The sequence below is a fragment of the Notamacropus eugenii genome, chromosome 4, assembly GCF_028372415.1.
Source record: "Notamacropus eugenii isolate mMacEug1 chromosome 4, mMacEug1.pri_v2, whole genome shotgun sequence".
Taxonomy (NCBI): domain Eukaryota; kingdom Metazoa; phylum Chordata; class Mammalia; order Diprotodontia; family Macropodidae; genus Notamacropus; species Notamacropus eugenii.
The window spans coordinates 154,242,513-154,262,861 of record NC_092875.1 but is presented as its reverse complement, the minus strand read 5'-3'; the positions used below and the strand labels follow the sequence as shown (position 1 = coordinate 154,262,861).

The following is a 20,349-nucleotide window of genomic DNA, read 5'->3' as shown; positions in this document are numbered from 1 at the left end:
GTACAGAAATCTTCTGGCTTATATACATTTTGTCATGAGAAAGGACTAAACAAAGTGGGGTCAGTTGGGTTTTATGATCCCAGGCTATGAGCATCTTCTTTCCATAGCATGCCTTTGTGATTTAAGATAAGGAAAAAGTCCCATCACCCAGATTACAGTTATCCTGTCCTAAATAGGCCTTTTTTAGTTGTGGTATCTTAACAGAGTTGACAAAGCTGAAGTTACAACTCAAGGTATCTGTGTTTTTCCTCATCACTAAGATGCCAGAAGAAGGGTCTGGTAAGGAGGTCCCATTTGTTTCTCTGACATCAAAAGGTGTCCTCTAAGTTAAACAAAGGGGACTATTAGGTCCGGGCTCTTCTTAATTCAAACTTTGGCCCTTATTAAAGTTCAAAATCTATATTAAATATTATCGTTAGGAAAAATCAAAAAGAAAGAGAAGACAAAATAAAAAGCAGTTCAAGAAAAGTAACCCACATGCACAGACCTCTGCAAAGAGAGGAAGGAGGTGAATTTTCTTGGCTCTTTGGGGTGTAGCAGCAAGCACCCCAACACATCCAGGATGACCCACTAGCACAAGTTCTTAGATCTACTTTTCTAAAAGGAAAGCAACTTTTGTGGGGTCAACAGTAATCTTTAATCCCATATACCAATAGAGAAAAGAATACAAGCAGAGAAATAAAGACCAACAGACAAGGTTTCTAACTATCTGACCATAAAATACATCATACATCACAGATCAACAGACAGATCCAACTGTCTAACCATTACACACATACATAGTTACCAGAGAGAGAAGCACCAACATCTGGGCTTTCAGGGCCTGGGGGCTTCTCACTGGCTACTCAGAGTCTGATCTGGCACATGAACCTTCTTCCAAAGAGTGAGCCCCAAAGCAAAACCTCACCTCAGGGTATATATACACTTTTCAGAGCCTGAGGGCAGGACCTTCCTGGCCCAGTGCCTTATTGCAATTAACAAAAGATATGGGCCTTCCTACAAAACAAGCCTCCCCTAATTAAGCTTCCCTTAATGAGCTCTCCCTCATGCCTATTAATGGACCAGGAAGATCTTTAACTCCTATTAACATAAATCCCTGAAGGGGAGAGGAGAGCTTAATTATTGTTGCCACGTTCCTTGAACTTTAAGTCTGTAATTGATCTCCCACAGGATATAAGATAAGAGATCTAGGACCAAAAAGAACTCTCCTCTAGTCTAATTTTCTTCCCCCATTTTATAGATAAGAAAATAGAGGCCTGTACAAAGTAATATAGATAATAAATATCAGAGATAGGATTTGAACCTAGGTCTTTTTGACTCTAGAACCACAACTTTTTTCACTAGGTCACACTTTTCTACTGGGCAACCACAGGATTTTATAGAAATTAGGTTAGCAGCAGGAGGTCAATGAGAAGAAACATGGTAAGTGTGAGGAGGCTACCATACATAGCCAAAGACCTAAACATGAGGAATGCCATAAAAGACAGTAGCAGGGACATGTAGGACAGGAAAAAGCTGGGGACACAAGAGTGAGAGATAACAGATGGGCCCCCATTCTAAGATACGTAGCTGAGGAAGTCCTCCAGCCTGTCAGGTTGATCCTTATCTAGGACTTGTGTGTAGACAATGAACAGGAACTGTGTACAAGATGAAAAGATGTGAATGAGTCACGGTCTTTCACAGTGAGGTGAGGCCCCACACCAATGAGATCACAGATTCTTTAGCTTTCAGGTTCAGAGGCACTGTGGTATCCAAACAGGAAGCCCAGACCGGGAAGCAGGAAACCCAAGTCCAAGAGGAATAATATAGTAAATGGCAGCTAGGTGGCTCAGTGGATAGAATGCTGGGCCTGGAGTAAGAAAGAGCCAAGTTCAAATCCAGACACTTAATACTAACTGTGTGGTCCAGGGCAAGTCACTTAACCTCTGTCTGCCTCAGTTTCCACACAGGTAAAATGGGAATAATAGGACCTACCCCCTTAGAGACTTAATGCTAGCTGTGTGACTCTGGAGAAATCATTAAGCCTGTCTGCTTCTAGGGTTGTTGTAAGAATCAAATAAGATATTTGTACACTTTTTAAACCTTAAAGTGCTATATAAATCCTAAGCTATTAAGCAGAAGAGAGTAGGTAGGTGGTGCAGTAGATAGAGTGCTGGGCCTAGAATCAGCAAGACGAGTTCAAATCCAGCCTCAGACACTTACTAGCTATGTGACCTGAGTAAATCACCTAACCCTGTTCGCCTCAGTTTCCTCATCTGTAAAATGAGTTGGAGAGGGAAGTAGCAAAACCACTCCAGGATCTTTGCCAAGACTAAATAACAACAAGTTAAGTGGAATAGTAGGTAAGAGGGCCATTTTACTACCTGTATGACCTTGGGCAAGGACTTCCTCCCTCTGAAAGACACTTTCTCCATGTGTTCTATGAGTGAAGCTGGATTGTGTGATCTCTATAGTCCCTTCCAGCTCTGACAATCTATGAATCCATGACTGATTCCTGAAACCCCATTTCTTCTCCCCTGTGGACACTTGAAGACCGTTCTTGATTTAGGGCCATAAATGTGAACAGCTGTGACTCCAGGTCTATGGAATTCTCCCAGGCTCAAGATCCACCCAAGCCTCTGCTTAAGAGGCATCATCCCAGTCCTGGTGACCACAGCACAGGCTGGACTGCCAGGGCTGGTGTCTCTGAAGAACTCATAGCTCAGAACCAGGGATCACCTGAGAAATGTTTAATAACTAACTCTTCTCTTCCCCACCCTACCCCCCAAAATGTGCAAATGTGCTTAACACACGTTTACATTTAATCTGCATATTTAACATTGTTTCTCCATCACTTTAATCAGCACAACAGTAAATCATATCCTGATTTGTACTTTGCCAATTTATGACCATTTAACAACTGGCTCTCCCCAGTTCCAGCTGACTTCAGCACATCCCTATGATCAAAACCATTATTTCAAGTTGTGCTTCAGGACAGTCCAGAACTACTCTGTCCCTCTCTTCTTAGGGTTTCACCCTTTCCCTGTGCCATGTGAAAGCTGTTGGGGGAGCCCATGTAATCCATCCCTCTTTCTGTACAGCATGTGGATACCTTAAAGTAGGTTAACATCTCACTTCTGACACTGATAACTGTGTGTTCACAGGGAAATCACTGAGCCTCAGTTCTCTCAGTTGTAAAATGGACATTTTTTTTGAACTGCACCACTACCTCTCAGAATTGTTGGGAAGCTCAAATGAGATAATATATGCAACCTGCTATATTAAATGTCAGTTACCCTTAGGTACTTCTTTATTAGAGCAGTGAATAGAGCACTGTACCTGGAGACAGGAAGACCTGAGTTCAAATTTGGCCCCAGACACTAGCTGTGTGAACCTGGGCAAATCACTTAACCCTGTTTGCCTCTGTTTTCTCATCTGTAAAATAAGCTGGAGAAGGAAATGGCAAACTACTCCAGTATCTCTGCCAAGAAAACCTTAAATGGGGTCATGAAGAGTAGGATGCAGCTGAAATGATTAAACAGTGACTTCTTTGTTCTGAGGGGATTAACACATCTGCCATTGACTCACTGCAGCTTAATCATCTCCCATGTGCCCTACCTGGGTTATGAGGGAAAAATGAGATAATAGATCTGAAAGCATTTTGGAAATAAAAACACTAAACCAAATCAAAGTATAGACACAGAACTCAATCATGATCTTTAATAACTACCATTCAAATAGTACTTTATGACTTCAAAATATCAGTTGGCATTTATTATCTATAGCATATATTTATATATTATACATTATTTTTATATATTATATATAATATTATATTATATGTGTGTGTATATGTATATATAAAATCATGTTTGATCCCCACAACAATCCTGGGAAATAATAGCTATTACTATCCCATTTTATAGATGAAGAAATTGAGACTGAGAAAGGTGAAGAGTAGTCCAGGGTCACACGGCTTATAAGTTTCTGAGTCAGATTTCTCACTCGGATGTTCCTGACTCCTGATCCAATATTCTAGCCACTGCAACACCCATGTTTATATACCTGGTCTTGCTTATATACCCAGTCTCATTTATATACATGGCCCCATTTGATCATGTACAGTAACTCATACAAGTATTATTTTCCCCATATTACAGGTGAGAGAGGCATTTTGGAATCAGGAAAATATGGGTTTAACACCTGCCTCTGACATATATTAGCTGTATAGTTAATAATAATTATTATTATTATAGAGGTTCATACCTAGAGTTGGGAAGACCTGAGTTCAAATCCAGCCTCAAATACTTACTAGCTCTGTGACCAATGCCTACCTCAATTTCCTCATCTGTAAAATGGGTATAATAATAGCACATACTTCCCAGGGCTATTGTAAGGATCAAATTAGATAATATCTGTGAAGCCCTTTGCAAACACTATATAAATGCCAGCTCTTGTCATTATTAACTGTAGGAGAGCGGCTTCATCTCTCAGTGCTATAGGTGACTGTTCTAAGTGTATATTGAGTGACTGCTCTGCACTGGTGAAGGGAGCTTCCATGATGGGAGTTCCCCCACACTGATAAAATTGCAGGTCTGGGCCAAAAATTTAAAAATTTACAGATGAAAGAAACTACAACTAGGAGAAATAAAATAATTTTACCCAAGGTCACTCAGCTAGTGAGAGGCAAGACTTGAAGGAGGGTCTTGCAACTGCCAAGTCAAATGTGATTTCATTTACTCCTCCCAACATTTCAGCTCTCCTCACCTTTCTGTTTCCTTCTCCTCCCCATTCATTATCATGTACATAAAAGCTCTTAACATAGTGTCCAGCATGTAATAAGCACTAAGTAAATGTTAGCTATTATTTACTTCCCTCTCTGTAGTTTTCTACCTCCTACAAAGAGATAAATAGATGGTTCAAGAATGAGCAAGAGATCTGGAGTCAGGAAGAGCTGAATTCAAATTCAGCCCTAGACATTTACTAGCTGTAACCCTGAGCAGAGGCAACTAGATGGTGCAGTGGGTAGAGTGGCAGGCCTGGAGTCAGGAAGACTCATCTCCCTGAGTTCAAATCCAGCCTCAAACACTTACCAGCTGTGTGACTCTGGGCAAATCACTTAACCCTGTTTGAATCAGTTTTCCTCCTCTGTAAATTGAGCCAGAGAAGAAAATGGCAAACTACTCTAGTATCTGCCGAGGAAACCCCAAATGGGGTCACAAAGAGTCAGATATGACTGAATAACAACAAACACTGGGCAAGTCACTTAACTTCTTTTGGTCTCAGTTTCCTCAACTGAAAAATAGATAATAATATTATTATTATTCTGTATACCTGCACTCCCTACCCCACCCCCTAGGATTGCTGTGAGGATTAAATGAGATGTTTATGAAGGGTTTTGAAAAAATGCCCGTTTCATTTCTTCCCCATAGCCATCTTTGTGCATGGTCCAGTGTATGGTTACATATGAGAATTTCATATTGTTTTGACATTTTTCGACCAGGGAAACAAAACACGAATTGTCTAGTGACTACTACACTGTAGCTTTTCTTGTGCAACAAGAATGAAGTTTGAATGAGGAAAGGTGTAGGGGCGGTCTTTTATAGTAATGAAACCTGGAGCATCACTAGAAACATTTCCAATGGAAATGCCTGGATTTCATCTTGAGTTTTCTGAGATGGAGGCTGTAATTGTGAACTCATCTGGAGCAAGGTTGAGCTTTGGACTTGCTAAATGTGAATGCACTTCTGTAAACACACTTCCCTCACTCTCATAAATGGTTCTTTCAGTATTTGGCAAGATCAGCCATTGCTGATTCTTTCTCTTAGCGACTCTATGGCTCTTGCAAACATCCCCTTGCAAACCAGCCCCTCTAAAGTCTGGTTAACTTTCATTTATACAGCTGGTTAAAATACACATTGAACAGCTAGTTGATATCCAGGATATACAGCTGTTAGTGTTCAAGTTATACAGAAAGAAGAGACAGATTGGCTAGCTCAACATCCTGCAAGTTTTAGTTGTTGTTTTGGGTTGGGAGAGAGGGATATGGGAAGAGTCATGGTAGAGGAGACAGTCACAGATCAAGAGACAGTGCCTAGCACATCAGTTTCATTTTAAAATGTGAGTTTCCTGAGGGCAGGAACTATATCTCCGTGTTTTATATCATGCCCTGTTTTTTTAAGATCCTCAGGAAATACTGATAATCATTAAAAAAATTTTTTTAAATAAACTAACTCTTATTGTTCAATGTCTCCATGAATCTTGAAATCTTGGAATTCTTTCAAGGTGGGGGAAAAATAAACTTTAGAATCACTAAGTATTGTGGTGTGATGGAAAGAATGCTGGGCCTGGAGTCAGGAGATTGCTGTTGTCCAGTCACATCCAATTCTTCACGACCCCATGAACCATAGCATGCCATAACTATCTAGGGTTTTTTCTTGGCAAAGATACTGGAGTGGTTTTACTATTTTCTTGCCCTCTAGATTAAGGCAAAAAAAAGGTTAAATGACTTGCCCAGGGTCACATAATTAGTGTGTCTGAGGTCAGATTTAAACTCTTTGTTCATACCATATCCATTGAGCATTCGAACATTCAAACAACATGGCCAGCCCATCGGAGTTGTGCTCTCTGAAGCATAGTTTGAATGTTTGGCAGTTCAGCTTGAACAATGACTTCAGTGTCTGGTACCTTATTCTGCCAGGCGATCCTCAGAATCTTCCCAAAACAGTTCAAATGGAAGCGATTCAGTTTCTTGGCATGGTGCTGGTAGACTGTCCATGTTTCATAGAAATATAACAATGAGATCAGCACAACGGCTCTGTAGACCTTCAGTTTGGTAGTCAGTCTAATACCTCTTCTCTCCCAAACTTTTCTTTGGAGCCTTCAAAACACTGAGCTAGCTCTGGCAATGTGTACTTCAACCTCATTGTCAATGTGTACATTCCTGGAAAGTATGCTGCCAAGGTAAGTGAACTTATCCATAGCATTCAAAGCTTCTATTTTATGGAGACTATTTTATGGAGAACTCACATGGGATCACATGGTGACCAGAAGAAGTGATAAAAAGAGATACAAAGACACTCTCAAGGTCTCTCTCAAGCTTTGGATTTGACTGTGCAACATGGGAGACACTGGCACAGCAACACTCAGCATGGCATGTCCACATCAGAAAGCGTGCTATGCTCTGTAAGCAAAACAGAATTGAGACAGCACAAAGTAAATGTAGGATGTACAAATTTGGAGTATCCACCCCAAATATTCACATGGACTATCTGTGCCCAACCAGGGGTAGAGCATTCCAAGCTCGTATTGGTCTGATCAGCCACAGTCATACACACTGAAATTTCACTTTATCTTGATGTCGTTTTGGTTCTCTTCGATGACAAAAGACAACAACCAACCAACCAACCAACCAACCATCCATTGAGCCACTTAGCTATCCCCAGAGTCAGGAGATACTTGAGTTTAAATCTCTGGACCAGCAATTACTAGCTGTTTGACCTCAGGTAAGTCACTTGAACTTTCTGAACCTCAGTTTCCTCATCTGTAAAATGGAAAATAAAAATCTGTAAAATGGAAAATAATCCTTAGACTTCCTTTCTCTGTGGGTTTTCTGTGAGGAAAGTGCTTCAAATCCCCTAAGTTCCACATAAACGTGAATTTTTCTTATGAGGTCTAACCCCTTCATTTTACAGATGAGGAAACTAAGGCCTGGGAAATTTAAATGAATTGCCCAAGGTCACACCAGTAGTAATAACAACCATGAAAATAGCTAACATTTACACAGCACTTTAATGTCTACAACACACTTTACTTATATTGTTTTCATGTGGTCTTTGCAACAATCCTGGGAGGTAGGTGCCATTATTATTCCCATTTTACAGATGAAGAAACTGAGGCTTTGAGCAATTAAGTGACATGCCTAGGGTTCCTCAGGTAGTAACTATCTGAGGCAGTATTCCAAAACTAAAGCCCTCCTTCCCTCTATCCCCTCTTAATTACCTAGCTGCTTAATTAAGGTCAGAGGAGATTTGAAACCAAGGCTTAGGACTTGAGCTAAGACTAGAACTCAGGTTATCTGACCCCTACCCTTACCCCAGAATAGTGCTCTCCTCTACTCCTTCCATCCCTCTATGGCCAGTGTTTCAGAAGCTGCTTCTGGGCCCCCATCACTGTTCTCTGGGAACCAGGGAATCCATCTCTACCTTTTTTTTTTTATCTTGCTCCCTTCAGGAATCAACTACTGTGCTCTAGGAAAACATGGTTGTGAGCATGAATGTGCAAATGCGGAAGATGGCTACTACTGTCGGTGTCGTCCCGGTTACACCCTGAACCCCAATGGGAAGACTTGCAGAAGTGAGTATTCTGCCCAAACTGACACGGATCATCCCACACTGCTGGAGTTGGAGCATGCAAGGACCAAAGGGGAATCCTTTTCCCAAAACGTCAGAGATAATAGCCCAACAGGCTTGTTTTTGTGAGGGGCAGCACAGATACCACATTCAGTTATAGGCAGATCAGTCAATCAGCAAGCATTTCTGAAGTGCCTGCTGTGATCCAGGCTCTGGGGTTACAGAGACAAAATGAAAGACTTCCACTGATGGGGGAACTCACTACCTCCCAAAGTTGTCCATTTTCCTTTTAGATAAATTAATGGTCAATAAATATTTATTAAACTGTGACTGTGTGTCAGGCCCTGTGCTAAATTGGGGGATGCAAATACAAAAAAAGACCATCCCTGCACTCATATAGCTTACAGTCTACTGTGGGAAGATACCATATAAAATGAACCAAAAAGCTGGAGGAGGAGAGAGGAGGGTAAGGTACCGGTGTCGGGGGCATGGTGGAAAAGAATAGTGAGGCCAGGTGAGAAATGAGGAGATTTCTAATCTGACCTCCCTCCTTCAGAGGAAGTTTGGGAGTTCATGCCCCCTCCAATCAGAGGCAGGGGATAGTGATGGAGTCTAAAAGCAAATGGGATCCACCTTTGTAGGAGGTTGAGTTTTTCCCAAAAATGAGCTTCCTGAGCCATGGTAGAAAAGTCTCAGAGAAGTGCAGCCAGATAAGAAATGTATAGCTCTCATTAGGTTTTTGGGGGGGTCCCCTCTAATTAGACTGAGCCTGATCTGCCTCTGTGCTTTCCTTCCACCTGCTGCTCCTAGTTTTGCCCCCTTGGACCAAGCAGAACTCTTGTTCCCTTGCCATGTTACCATCCTTCAAACAAGTGAAGATAGCTATCAGACTTCAGCTGGTTTTCATGCAGTATCAGCATTACTGGCTCTCTAGATACAGTTGCCTTATTAATATTAAAAATGGAAAAAAGAAAGGAAAATTGGTACAATAGTCTAGTTGAGGCAAGTCTGAAGTAAGCATCCCAGTTACCAGAAAATTAAGCCAAGTATAGTGGGGCATTTTCTTTTTAAGCATTTTCTTAATTCCCTCATCCAACAGCCCACAACAAAGCTCTATTTAATGATGTAAGCTCATGGAAACATGGAGACTTTGCCAACTGGAAATTTCTGTAGGTTTTTACAAGTCATGGTCTCCACTTTGCTTGTTCCAGCCAACAGGGCTAGAAACAACGGATGTTAAGTCAGGATGGATTCCTGTAAATCTGCCATATTGGGGGGCAGTGGTGTGGAGAAGGAGAGAAGTAGCTTATCCTGGGGAAAAGGGGGAGGTGGGTTCTTTGTGTCACTGCTGATAGCCATGGATCTCAGACTGTTCAACAAACTAGGTGCACATCTGTAAAAGCTTTCAGAACAGAGATATATTGTGAATGAGAACAGTACAGCTGTTTAATATTTGAATCATAAATTGTTAAGAGAGAAAGTTTCAAAGACAAAGCATTAGGTACAGACTTATCCTCATTAAAAATTGTTTCCTTTTGAGTCCCTAAGGAAGACAATTACCCAGTATAAACATACTAAGGACTGACTTTTAGAAATGCCCCTACATACAGATTTTTACAGTTAAGTTGGTATAGAAATGGAGCTAATCTAAGCACTTTCCCAGACCCTTCACAGTATTCATGAAAACCCTCTCTTATCTGGCATTCTGCCTTTGAAACTGTGAACTAAGAAAATAAACAAAGAGAAAGTCTAGACTAATTCCATTTGGCAGATCAGTATGCAATGTCTATTTATTACGTTCAAGGCACTGTGCTAAGTAGTAAAGGATAAAAATATGGGGGAAAAACAGTCTCTGTCTTCAAGAAACTTATACTCATCCTAGAGACTTTGATCTGAGGATATCAGGGAAGTATTAACCTCGACCAAAGAGAAGGATTTTCAGGAGGCTGAGATGAGGAAACGAGCAGAACTATTACTAACTCAGAATCTTTTTACCTGGGGAGAAGCAGGTGCAGCAGGTAACACACAGGACAGTCCAAGCACAGGTAAGTTTGCATAAGAAGAGGGAATGGTTCAACACTGGCATTATGAGAGATCAGAGATGAGGTCAGCTCTGTGACTGAGGTGCCATGGCAGTGAGTGTCTGGGGTAAGAAGAAGTGACACAGACTGGGTCAGCTCCTCTCAGAAAGGAAACAACCACCCTGTCAGTGCCCTGGAACAAAACCCCATTTACAAAAGTTTAGGTTCTGAGGAGTACTTTTCAGAGATAGAGGCATAGTTTGTACATACGCACAGAAGGCAACTAACTGATCAAATGATCAGTAAACATTTATTAAGTACCTACTATACATCAGGTACATTTCCTGCCCGAAGACATAGTAAAACAATGTCAGAAAATGGTTAATGTAGCTAGAATGTAGATTACATGAAGGAGAGTAATATAAAATAAGGCTGGAAGGGCAGGTTGGAGCTGGACTGTCAAGGACTTCAGATGTCTAACTAAGGAAATAATATGTTGTCCTAGGGTATGCAATAGGGAGCAACTGAAGTTTTATGAGTGAGGGGGTAATGGAATCATATCCGTACCTTGGGAAAATGATCGTGGCAGCTGTGTGAAGGATGGGTTAGAAAGAAGAGAGATCAGAGGCAAAGCGTGGTCCATTTAGGAAACCATTATAATAATAGTGGTGAGGGGTGATAAAAAAAGACATAGAGAAGTTCTGACATGTGGAGGATGAGGTATGAAGAAGTTCAGGATAGTGACTTCATTCAGGACTCAGATCTGTGTGGATCCAACCTTCCACAGATACATGTTAAAGTCACTTTATGAGTAGGTGATGCTACCACAGTATCTAGGGATCAAATGAATGTCTGACCTATTCATGCATAGACCACCAAGACCCTATGGTCTACGTAGAAAGAATAAGAAAACCTGAGAATTGGGAGCTACCTTAGAGATTGTTCAGTCCAACCAGCCACCCAGCATAAGAATCTCCTTTAAAATTCCCTGGCAGAACATCATCCAACTTCTAATTGAACACTTTCAGTGATAGGGACATAATCTAGTCTCCGATATTCAATAGTTGTGACCTGGGCAAGTCACTTAACTTCTATTTTGCTTCAGTTTCTTCAACAGTAAAACAGGAATAATAATAGTACCTACCCTCCCAGGGTTATTGTGAGGATTAAATGAGATTTGTCAAATGCTTAGCACATAGTATGCACTCTCTAATTGCTATCTCTTCTTCACTATTGTATCTAATTATATTATATATTATTCTATATTCCATAGAGGAACATATTCTATATAATTATAGTCTATAATAATATATTATTATTGCTATTATTATCATTATAGGAAACTCAGTATGTCACAAAATATTCTGTTTCATTTTTTGATGGTTAAAATTGTTAGAAAATTTTTTTCCTAACTATGCTAGAATCTTCCTCCTTAGAATTTCTGCTCTTTATTGATTCTGTTTATTAAACTGTATAGCTATTGATAATAGATACCTCCACCTTGCGATGTGGGCCAAGATGTACCAGAGAGTTAGTTGATCTTTTTTGGAATCCAGCTCCATTCTCAAACCTTCAATTCCTATACTTAGTTGCCCTCCAAGTATACCACCCTTAGTAACAGGAGTTACTTTCTTTCTCTCCTAAGAACAAGCATTGGAAACTTCTTGCTCAAGCTGTAGAATATTTACCAAAATTATAGTGTATAGCACTGGACTTGGAATCAAGAAGATTCTAAGTTTGAATCCTGCCTCAGACACTTACTAGCTGTGCTTAGCACACTGCCTGGCATATGGTAGGTTCTTGATAAATGCTAACTGACTGATTGGCTGGTCCTGGGCAAGTCATTTAACCTCTCTGTGCTTCAGTTTCTTCATTCATAAAATGAGAATGACAATAGCACCTACCAACCAGAGTTATTGCAAGGATAAAATAAGATTTGTAATAAACATAAAATGCTCTGCAAACCTCAAAGCATTACATAAGAGGGTATGGGGGGAGCAGAGCTAAATGGTGTGGTGGATAGAGCACTGGGTTTGAAATCTCATCTTCCTGAGTTCAAATTCAGCCTCAGACACTTAATAGATGTATGACCCCAGGCAAGTCATCTAACCCTGTTTACCTCAGTTTCTTCATCTGTAAAATGGAATGGAGAAGGAAATGGCCAATCACCCCAGTATCTTTGACAAGAAATCCCCAAATGGGGTCATGAAGAGTCAGACATGACTAAAAGGACTGAAGAACAAGTTTTATATAAATGTTGGCTATTCTCTATCACTCTCCCCAAACCAGCTACATTATTTTTAAATCACCAAACAAATGTTCTTTGTGGCTGGGGTTGCTGTGGAAGTTGGAAGAGGAAGATTATCAAAATATTATCACAAAGCAAGCAAGAATCTTTCAGGTTCAAAACAGTAAAGAAAAAAGTTTATTTTAAAACTGTGACTTCTACTCAGTAACAAATGCTTTCAGAATTGTCTCTTGGTCATTGAAATTGAAAAGCATTCCCCTTAAGAAAGAGGGAAAGGGGCAGAGGATGGCTTTCCTAAGAGGAAACAGTCTGTGGGATGGAATGCCACGTGCCCACCTCCTGCTTCCAACTGCTGATGAATTGAAACAATACAAAATCCCCCAAGCAGGATTTGTTTTTAAATCCTCATCATTCTTGACTTCCTTTTTCTCTTTGTTCACTCATTTAAATGAATTTAGGAGTGGATCACTGTGCAGAGAACAACCATGGCTGTGAGCAGCTGTGCCTCAATACAGATGACTCCTATGTGTGTCAGTGTTCAGAAGGCTTTGTCATTAACGAGGACCTCAAAACCTGTACAAGTGAGTGTCTCTTCTTTGCTCCTTAAAAAGTCTCTTTTCTGCATCAATTCAACTTTACCAACATGACCTTCTCTGAGCCTCAGTTACCATTACACTAAACTAAGTAGCAGGCTGCGGATGGGAAGGCAGGGGAGAAAAGAGTTGACACTAAAACTCTGTCCATTGGAATTCTATTTTCCATCTGTTTCTCCAGTAACTTTTAAAGAAAAATAGGGATCTGAATCTCCTTTACAATGGCCTTTTAATTGTGCCGGGGAGATTGTAATGAGATTATATATTGAACTGCATGATTATTTTTAGTTGCTTTTGTCAACAAAGGTTGATATAGACACCTTTTGTTGTTCATTTCCAAATATGTTGTTTTCCCCATCTCTAATGAATAAGCCATCCCTTAAATCACAGGGGTGGGGAACCTGTGACCTCAAGATCACATGTGGCCCTCTAGGTCCTGAAGGTCCCTTTGATTGAATCCAAACTTCACAGAACAAATCCTTTTATTAACAACAGTAAAATAGGAACAATTATAGTACCTACCCTCCCAGGGTTATGGTGAGAATTAAATGAGATATTTGTAAAGTGCTTAGCACCATACTTTGCACATAGTATGCACTATACAAATGCTATTTCTTCTATACTGTATCTAATTATAATTTTATTAAGGAGGCTTTGCTCCTTGAAGTTTGAATTCAGTCAAAGGGCTGCACTTCAGTACTTAGAGGGCCATATGTGGCCTCGAGGCCTTAAAACAAAGATTTAAAAAGAAAGGGAGGGAAAATCAGCAAAACCACAAAACAGCAACATCTAAGAGTAGATGCCTTAGTCTCCCACTTTTGCAACGAAGGAAGGGAGATATATTTTCCCAACTTTTTTCCAGGCATGGTGAAGCTTGGTCATTATAATGACAGTTTTCCATTACATTTTATCGTTCTTTCTGGTCACATGGTTGTAGTCGTGTATTTTTTCCTGGTTCTATTTATTTCACTTTGTATTGGGCTTCTTGTATGTATCATAGTCATCGTTTCTTATAATACATTAATATTCCATTACATATCTGTACCACCACTTCACTTTTCTCCTATCAGTGGTTGTTTGGTTTGTTTCTTTTTTTTCCTACCACAAAAAGCACTACTCTAATCTTTTAGTACAGGTGATTTTTTTCTTTCTTAGGATACATGTCTACAAGTGATTCAGATATCTAGTCAAAGAGTATGGGTGTTAGTCACTCCTTTTATAGCAAAATTCCAGAATGAATGGACCAATCAAACTCTCCCAAGTGAGCCTAGCTTCCTGTAGCCCCTCCAGCATTGATCATGTTCATTTTTTATTGTCTTCGCCAATTTGCTGGTTGTGCAGTGAAACCTCAGAATTGTTTTGATTTTAATTGTATGACTTCTACTGGAGGAAAAGTATTGCTTCTGTTGGAGTTGCCTCTTCTATGACTTTAGAATCATAGACTCTTAGAATGGAAAGGAACCTTAGAGACCACCCAATCCAACCTCATACCCCACACAGGGAACTCACTCTAGAATATCCCCAAAGCTATAAACCAGTCTCTACTTGAATACTTCCAACAATGACAAACTCACCCCCTCCCAAAGTTACTCATTTCATTTCTGGAAAGCTTTAATCATCAAGAAGTTCTTTCTCATGTTGGACTGAAATCTTCCTCCCCATAACAACCAAATGTTGTTCCTAGTTTTCCCTGTTAGAGCCAAAAAGAAGAATAAATCTAATCATTGTTCCACGTAACAGGCTTTCACATATTTGGAGTGAGCTATCATGGTTCTTCCAAGTCTTCTTTTCCCCAGTCTATATGTCCCTACTTCCTCCAATTATTCCTCATTAATTAAATTAATTTAAATTAATTAAAGGGTTCCAAATTTCACCTCCCATCCTTGTTACCCTTGTCTCTTGTTATTCAGTCATTTCAGTCATATCTGATACTTTGTGACCCCATTTGGGGTTTTCTTGGCAAAGATACTAGAGTGTTTTGCCATTTCCCTCTCTAGCTCATTTATACAGATGAGGAAACTGAGTCAAAAAGGGTTAAATGACTTTCCCAGGGTCACACAGCTACTAAGTGTCTGGGGCCAGATTTGAACTCAGGAAGATGAGTCTTCTTAACTCCAGGCCTGACCCTTTATCTTTGCAACACCAAGCTGCCTCTGTCATCTCTGGACAAGGTTAAATCTATCAATGCCCCTTAAAATGTGATACTTGGATCTAAAGACAGAATTCTAAGTGTAGTCTGACCACAATCTGAGTATTACCTTTTTGGTTTATTTCTTTTATGACAAACAAAGATGGAATCAAGAGACGGTAAGGATAGATTGTCTTAGAGTTTGGAAGACCTGGGTTCAAATCTCTGACAATTATCATCTGTGATTCCGGACAGAATCACCTAATCTTGTCCTAGTCAACTCTCCCTGACTGTATTGCAGATCATCAATGGTAGAGGGAGTTTCCTCACCAGAAACTCCCTACAGTGATCAAATCGCTGGCCCAGACCACCCTCCACCCCGCCCCCCCCCCAAAAAGGATGATATTAACTGTTTTGGCAGTCACTTCATACTGTTGACTCATTGAGTTTTCAGTAAGCTAAAAACCTCTAAGACTTTTTAATGAACTGCTATTAAACCACATTGCCCTCATCCTGTACTTGGCTAGTTGACTGTTTAAACTAAAGTATAGCCCATTATATGGATTCTTATCATTTATCCTGTTATATGTGTCCCCTCTTCCCATCCTATCAAGAACATTTAGAATCATGATTCTAGAATCTAACATGATCTATCCTTCCTATATTTGTTTAATCTATAAATTTGATAAATATACCTTCAAAGTCTTCCTTCAAGTCTTTATTTAAGATGATGAACAGGACAGGACCCAAGAGAGAGGCATGAGGCATGTCACTGGAGACCCTCCTCCACTATGCCATCAGTTCATTAATCGTTGTCTGAAGATCTAGGTGTACAGTCAGGAAAACCCTGAGTTGGAATTCAGCCTCAGATATTTACTAGCTATGTGACCCTGGGCAAGTCATTTAACCTCTACCTGCTTCAATTTCCTCAGTCATAAAATGGGGATAACAGCAGCACCTACCTTTCAGGGTTGTTGTATGAATCAAATGAGATATTATTTGTAAAGTGCCTTTTACATAGTAGATGCTTAATAAAAATGATTATTTCTTTGCTTTTTGCCTAACCAGTCAGTCTACATTTCTTCTTTCCATCAAGCTACCGCAGGGATTATCTGTAGCAGACTAGGATAGAAAGAGCCATGGATTTGGAGACAAAAGACCTAGATTCAAATTCCCAGCTCTGACTTGGAAGAGCTATGTAACTGTGGACAAACTCCTTAACTTATCTGTTACCTCAGTTTGCTTATCTGCAAAATAAGAATAATATACTACCTTACCTCACAGGATTATTGTGAGTAAAGTACTTTATAATTTGCAAAAATATATAAAAATATGAGCTAATATTATTATTACATTTTGATGAAACCAAGATATACTTGGACCATTCCCCTGATCTACCAATCCAATCACGCTGTCAAAAAAGGAAATGAGATTAGTCTGGCATGCCTTGCACTTGGTTATCCCCTGATGACTCCTAATTATCACCACTCCCCTTTGTAAGTGATCATAAACAAGTAGTTTACAATTTATTCTAGAACTCCATTGGATGTCAATATCACCTTTGCCAGTCCATAGCTTGTGAAGTCTGTTTTTTTTTTCCTTTTTGAAAATGAGTACATTCATCCAAGGCAAAGCTTCTGGCACTTCTTCTGTCTCTATAATTCCTAAAAGAATGTTTCTGTGATCTCATCTACAAGCTTTCGTTGTTTTGGTGGGGTTTTTTCTGTGTCTTGGGCTATAACTTTTTTTGACCGGAGATTTAAACTCTCCTGACTGGTCTTGAGCCTCATCCTTCTTGAACATACTTGTTTGACTCTTCCAGTCTGAATATTTCCCCCTTGATAGACAAGATGGAAACGTAAGAATAGAGTAGTTCTACTTTATCTTTACTATTTATTTAATTTATTTATTATTTAATTAAATACTAGGCACCTCAAGCAGCAGGTCTAGCCTTTCCACATTCTTTTTGTTCTGAATATCTTTTAAATTCCCATTTACATTTTTTATTTTTTGCTAACCACAATTCATTCTTTACTCTGCTTGTTGACCTGTGCCATGAATACTTGTGTATTCATCTTTGGTTAGGTGTCCTTTCTTCCAGCTTTGTCCATGTCCCTTTCGTTCATGTCCCTTGTGCCCATGTCTCTTTCCATGACTGTGCAATGCAAATCAGCAGTGGGAGGGGGAGTTTCCTCACCTGAAGAACCCTACGGTCATGAAATCACATATGAACTCATCAAATAGCTCCAGGTCTGATCAAAGAGCCCTCCCTTTGAGCTCATGATCATTTGCAATTATATGGTTAGAGGTCAGAATTTTTTTTTTTTTGAGTGCTTCCCTAAGTCATCACCTTGAGAAAATGCCTATCACTTATTTGAGCTTTCTGGGACCTGTATTCCTAAAGTCAAGCATACATATCTGACTATGACAACATCCCCCTCCCTTTTGAGAATGCTATGGTCACTTTGTCCTCCCAGTCAGAGCTGGGAACTTGAATGCAGATCTTTTGTCTCCAAATCCAGGGCTCTTTCTACCCTAGTCTGCTATAGACAATCCCTGCAGCAGCTTGATGGAAAGAGGAAGAAATGTAGACTGAATGGTTAGGCAAAAAAACAAAACAAGGAAACAGTTGATTTATTAAACACCTACTAGGTAAAAGACACTTTGCAAATAATCTTTCATGTATGTCCCAACCACATCTTCCTTTTGTGGCAGAATTACAGTAGATCAAGAATAATAGTTCCCTTCACAGCTTTCTGAGAAATGAAATTGTTAATAAGTAAAGTTGAGAATTCACTAAATGAAAATCTTTGCAGTAAATTTCTCTGATAAAGACCAGCTATCCCAGATATGTAGGGAATTAATACCAGGGACATTCCTCAATCAATAAATGATCAAAGGATATGAGCAGGCAGTTCTCTTAAGAAGAAATGCAAGATATCAACAACCATATGATAAAATGCTCCAAATGACTAAAAATAAGAGAAATGCAAATTAAAACAATTTCAAGATTGCACCCATCAGATTGAGCCAAGATTAAAAAAAGGAAAATGTCAATTATTAGATGGGCTGTGGAAAGGTAAATATACAAATGCATTCTTGGTGGATTTGTGATGAGCACCAGCCATTCTGGAAATCAATTTAGCATTATTCTCCGAAAGTCATTAAACTGTATGTATCCTTTGACCCGGCAATATCATTACGAGGAATATACCCTGAAAGAGATCAAAGAAAGAAGGAAAGGATCCACACCTACAAAAATATTTATAGTAGCACTTTTAAAATAGATTTTTATTGAGAACTGTTGTTTTTACATCATCTGTATTTCCCCTTCCATTCCTCTCCATCCCCCCTCACAAAAAACTATCCTGTACAACCAAAAAATAAATTTTTTTTGGAGGCAATCAGGGTTAAGTGACTTTCCCAGAGTCACATAGCTAGTGAGTGTATGAGGTCAAATTTGAATTCAGGTCCTCCTGACTCCAGGGCCAGTTCTCTAACCACTATACCACTAGCTGCCCCAATAAAGATTTTTTTTTTGAGAGGAAAAAGAAAAAAATCAGCAAAATCAATTATTACATCAAAAAAATCTGACATTAAATACAATCCTACACCAGTGGCCCACTCACCTCCACAAAGGAAGAATACATCCTGTCATACCTCTCCTTTGGGGCCTCGCTTGTACTTCGTAATTTGGCAGCATTTGTTTTTCATTGTTTTGTGGTTGTTCTGTAAAAGAACCAGAAACAAAGTGAGTACCTACCAAATGGAGAATGACTGAACAAACTAGGTCATATTAAGGGGATGGAATAGAATTATGCTATAGGAAATGATAAAAGGGATATCTTCAGAGAAACTTGGTGGCTTCTTAGAAGTGAGCCAAATGAGCACAATTTATATAGTGACTACAACATTGTAAAGGAAAACAACCGTGGAAGAATTAAAAATTATGATCAACACAATGACCAGTCTCTACTGCACAAAACTAATGAAGAATCATCAATCTCATCTCTTGGCATCTAAGCAGATTAGATTTAACGTTGTGGTTCCAACACTGCCTTATTCATCTGTATCCCTTCTGTGTATTTTTAAAATGATTCACTGGTGCTCTCTTCTCTCTTCCCTTTCTTGGGTATCCATATCACCAAACCCTTCCCTGATGCCCCATAACTCTACTAACTGCTCCAACTCTCCCTCAAAATAAAAGCACTCTTTTGAAACAAGTAACAATAGTCAAGCAAAACAAATCTTGGCATTTCAGTAAATGATTATTAAGCACTTTTTTACTTTGTGTGCCAGCTCCTAAGGGAGACACAAGATTGAGATAGGATAGTTATGGAGCTTACAGTCTAGTAGAGGGATAATGGCCTGTAACTGTAATATACAACATTACAAGAGAAATACATTAGTAAGGTACAAAAATCAAATGCTGTATGAAATCCCAGGGGATGACTGTTACCAATGAAAAGACCAGGGCAGCTTCATAGACTTAGTGGCATTTGAGTTGAGGCATTAGACAATGGGTAGGAATTTTGCATATGAAGAAGAGGGAAGGAATTCCCATCATAAGGGACAAGAAGAGCAAGCAAAGCATTGAGCCTCAGTACAAATCACCAAAGCAACTAATGGCAAACAAAGAAGGTAGCGCCATCTTGGGCTGAGTGAAGAATATGGTATCCCACAACAAAGAGAGGCAATAGTCCTCTCCATCTAAAATATCATGTTCTTGGTACCACCGTTGACAAACTGGGGAGTGTCCAGAGGAAAATGATTAAGAATGGACTAGAAACCATGCTACCAGAGGAAAAGTGAAGGAAATGGGGATATTTTTACTAGAGAAGAGATGACAAAGGGGAGACATGATAGCTGTCTTCAGGTCCTGAAGAGGGATTAGACTTTTTCTGCTTGACCATTAGAGGGGCAGCTAGGTGGTGCCACAGTGCAGAGGGCTAAGCCTGGAGTCAGGAAAACCCTGAGTTCAAATCCAGACTCCTACACTCACTAACAGTGTGACTCTGGGCAAGTTATT

The 20,349-nt window shown here is 39.7% G+C and overlaps 1 protein-coding gene across 3 annotated transcripts in view; it reads left to right on the top strand.

Moving 5' to 3' along the window:
• Positions 1 to 20,349, top strand: part of MATN2 (matrilin 2) — a 203,856-nt gene that overhangs the window by 146,030 nt on the left and 37,477 nt on the right. For all 3 annotated transcript variants that reach the window (XM_072603435.1, XM_072603436.1, XM_072603434.1), the window contains exons 8-9: positions 8,212 to 8,334; positions 13,058 to 13,180. In XM_072603435.1, the coding sequence (XP_072459536.1) occupies positions 8,212 to 8,334; positions 13,058 to 13,180 (246 nt within the window). The remainder of the gene's footprint in view (positions 1 to 8,211; positions 8,335 to 13,057; positions 13,181 to 20,349) is intronic.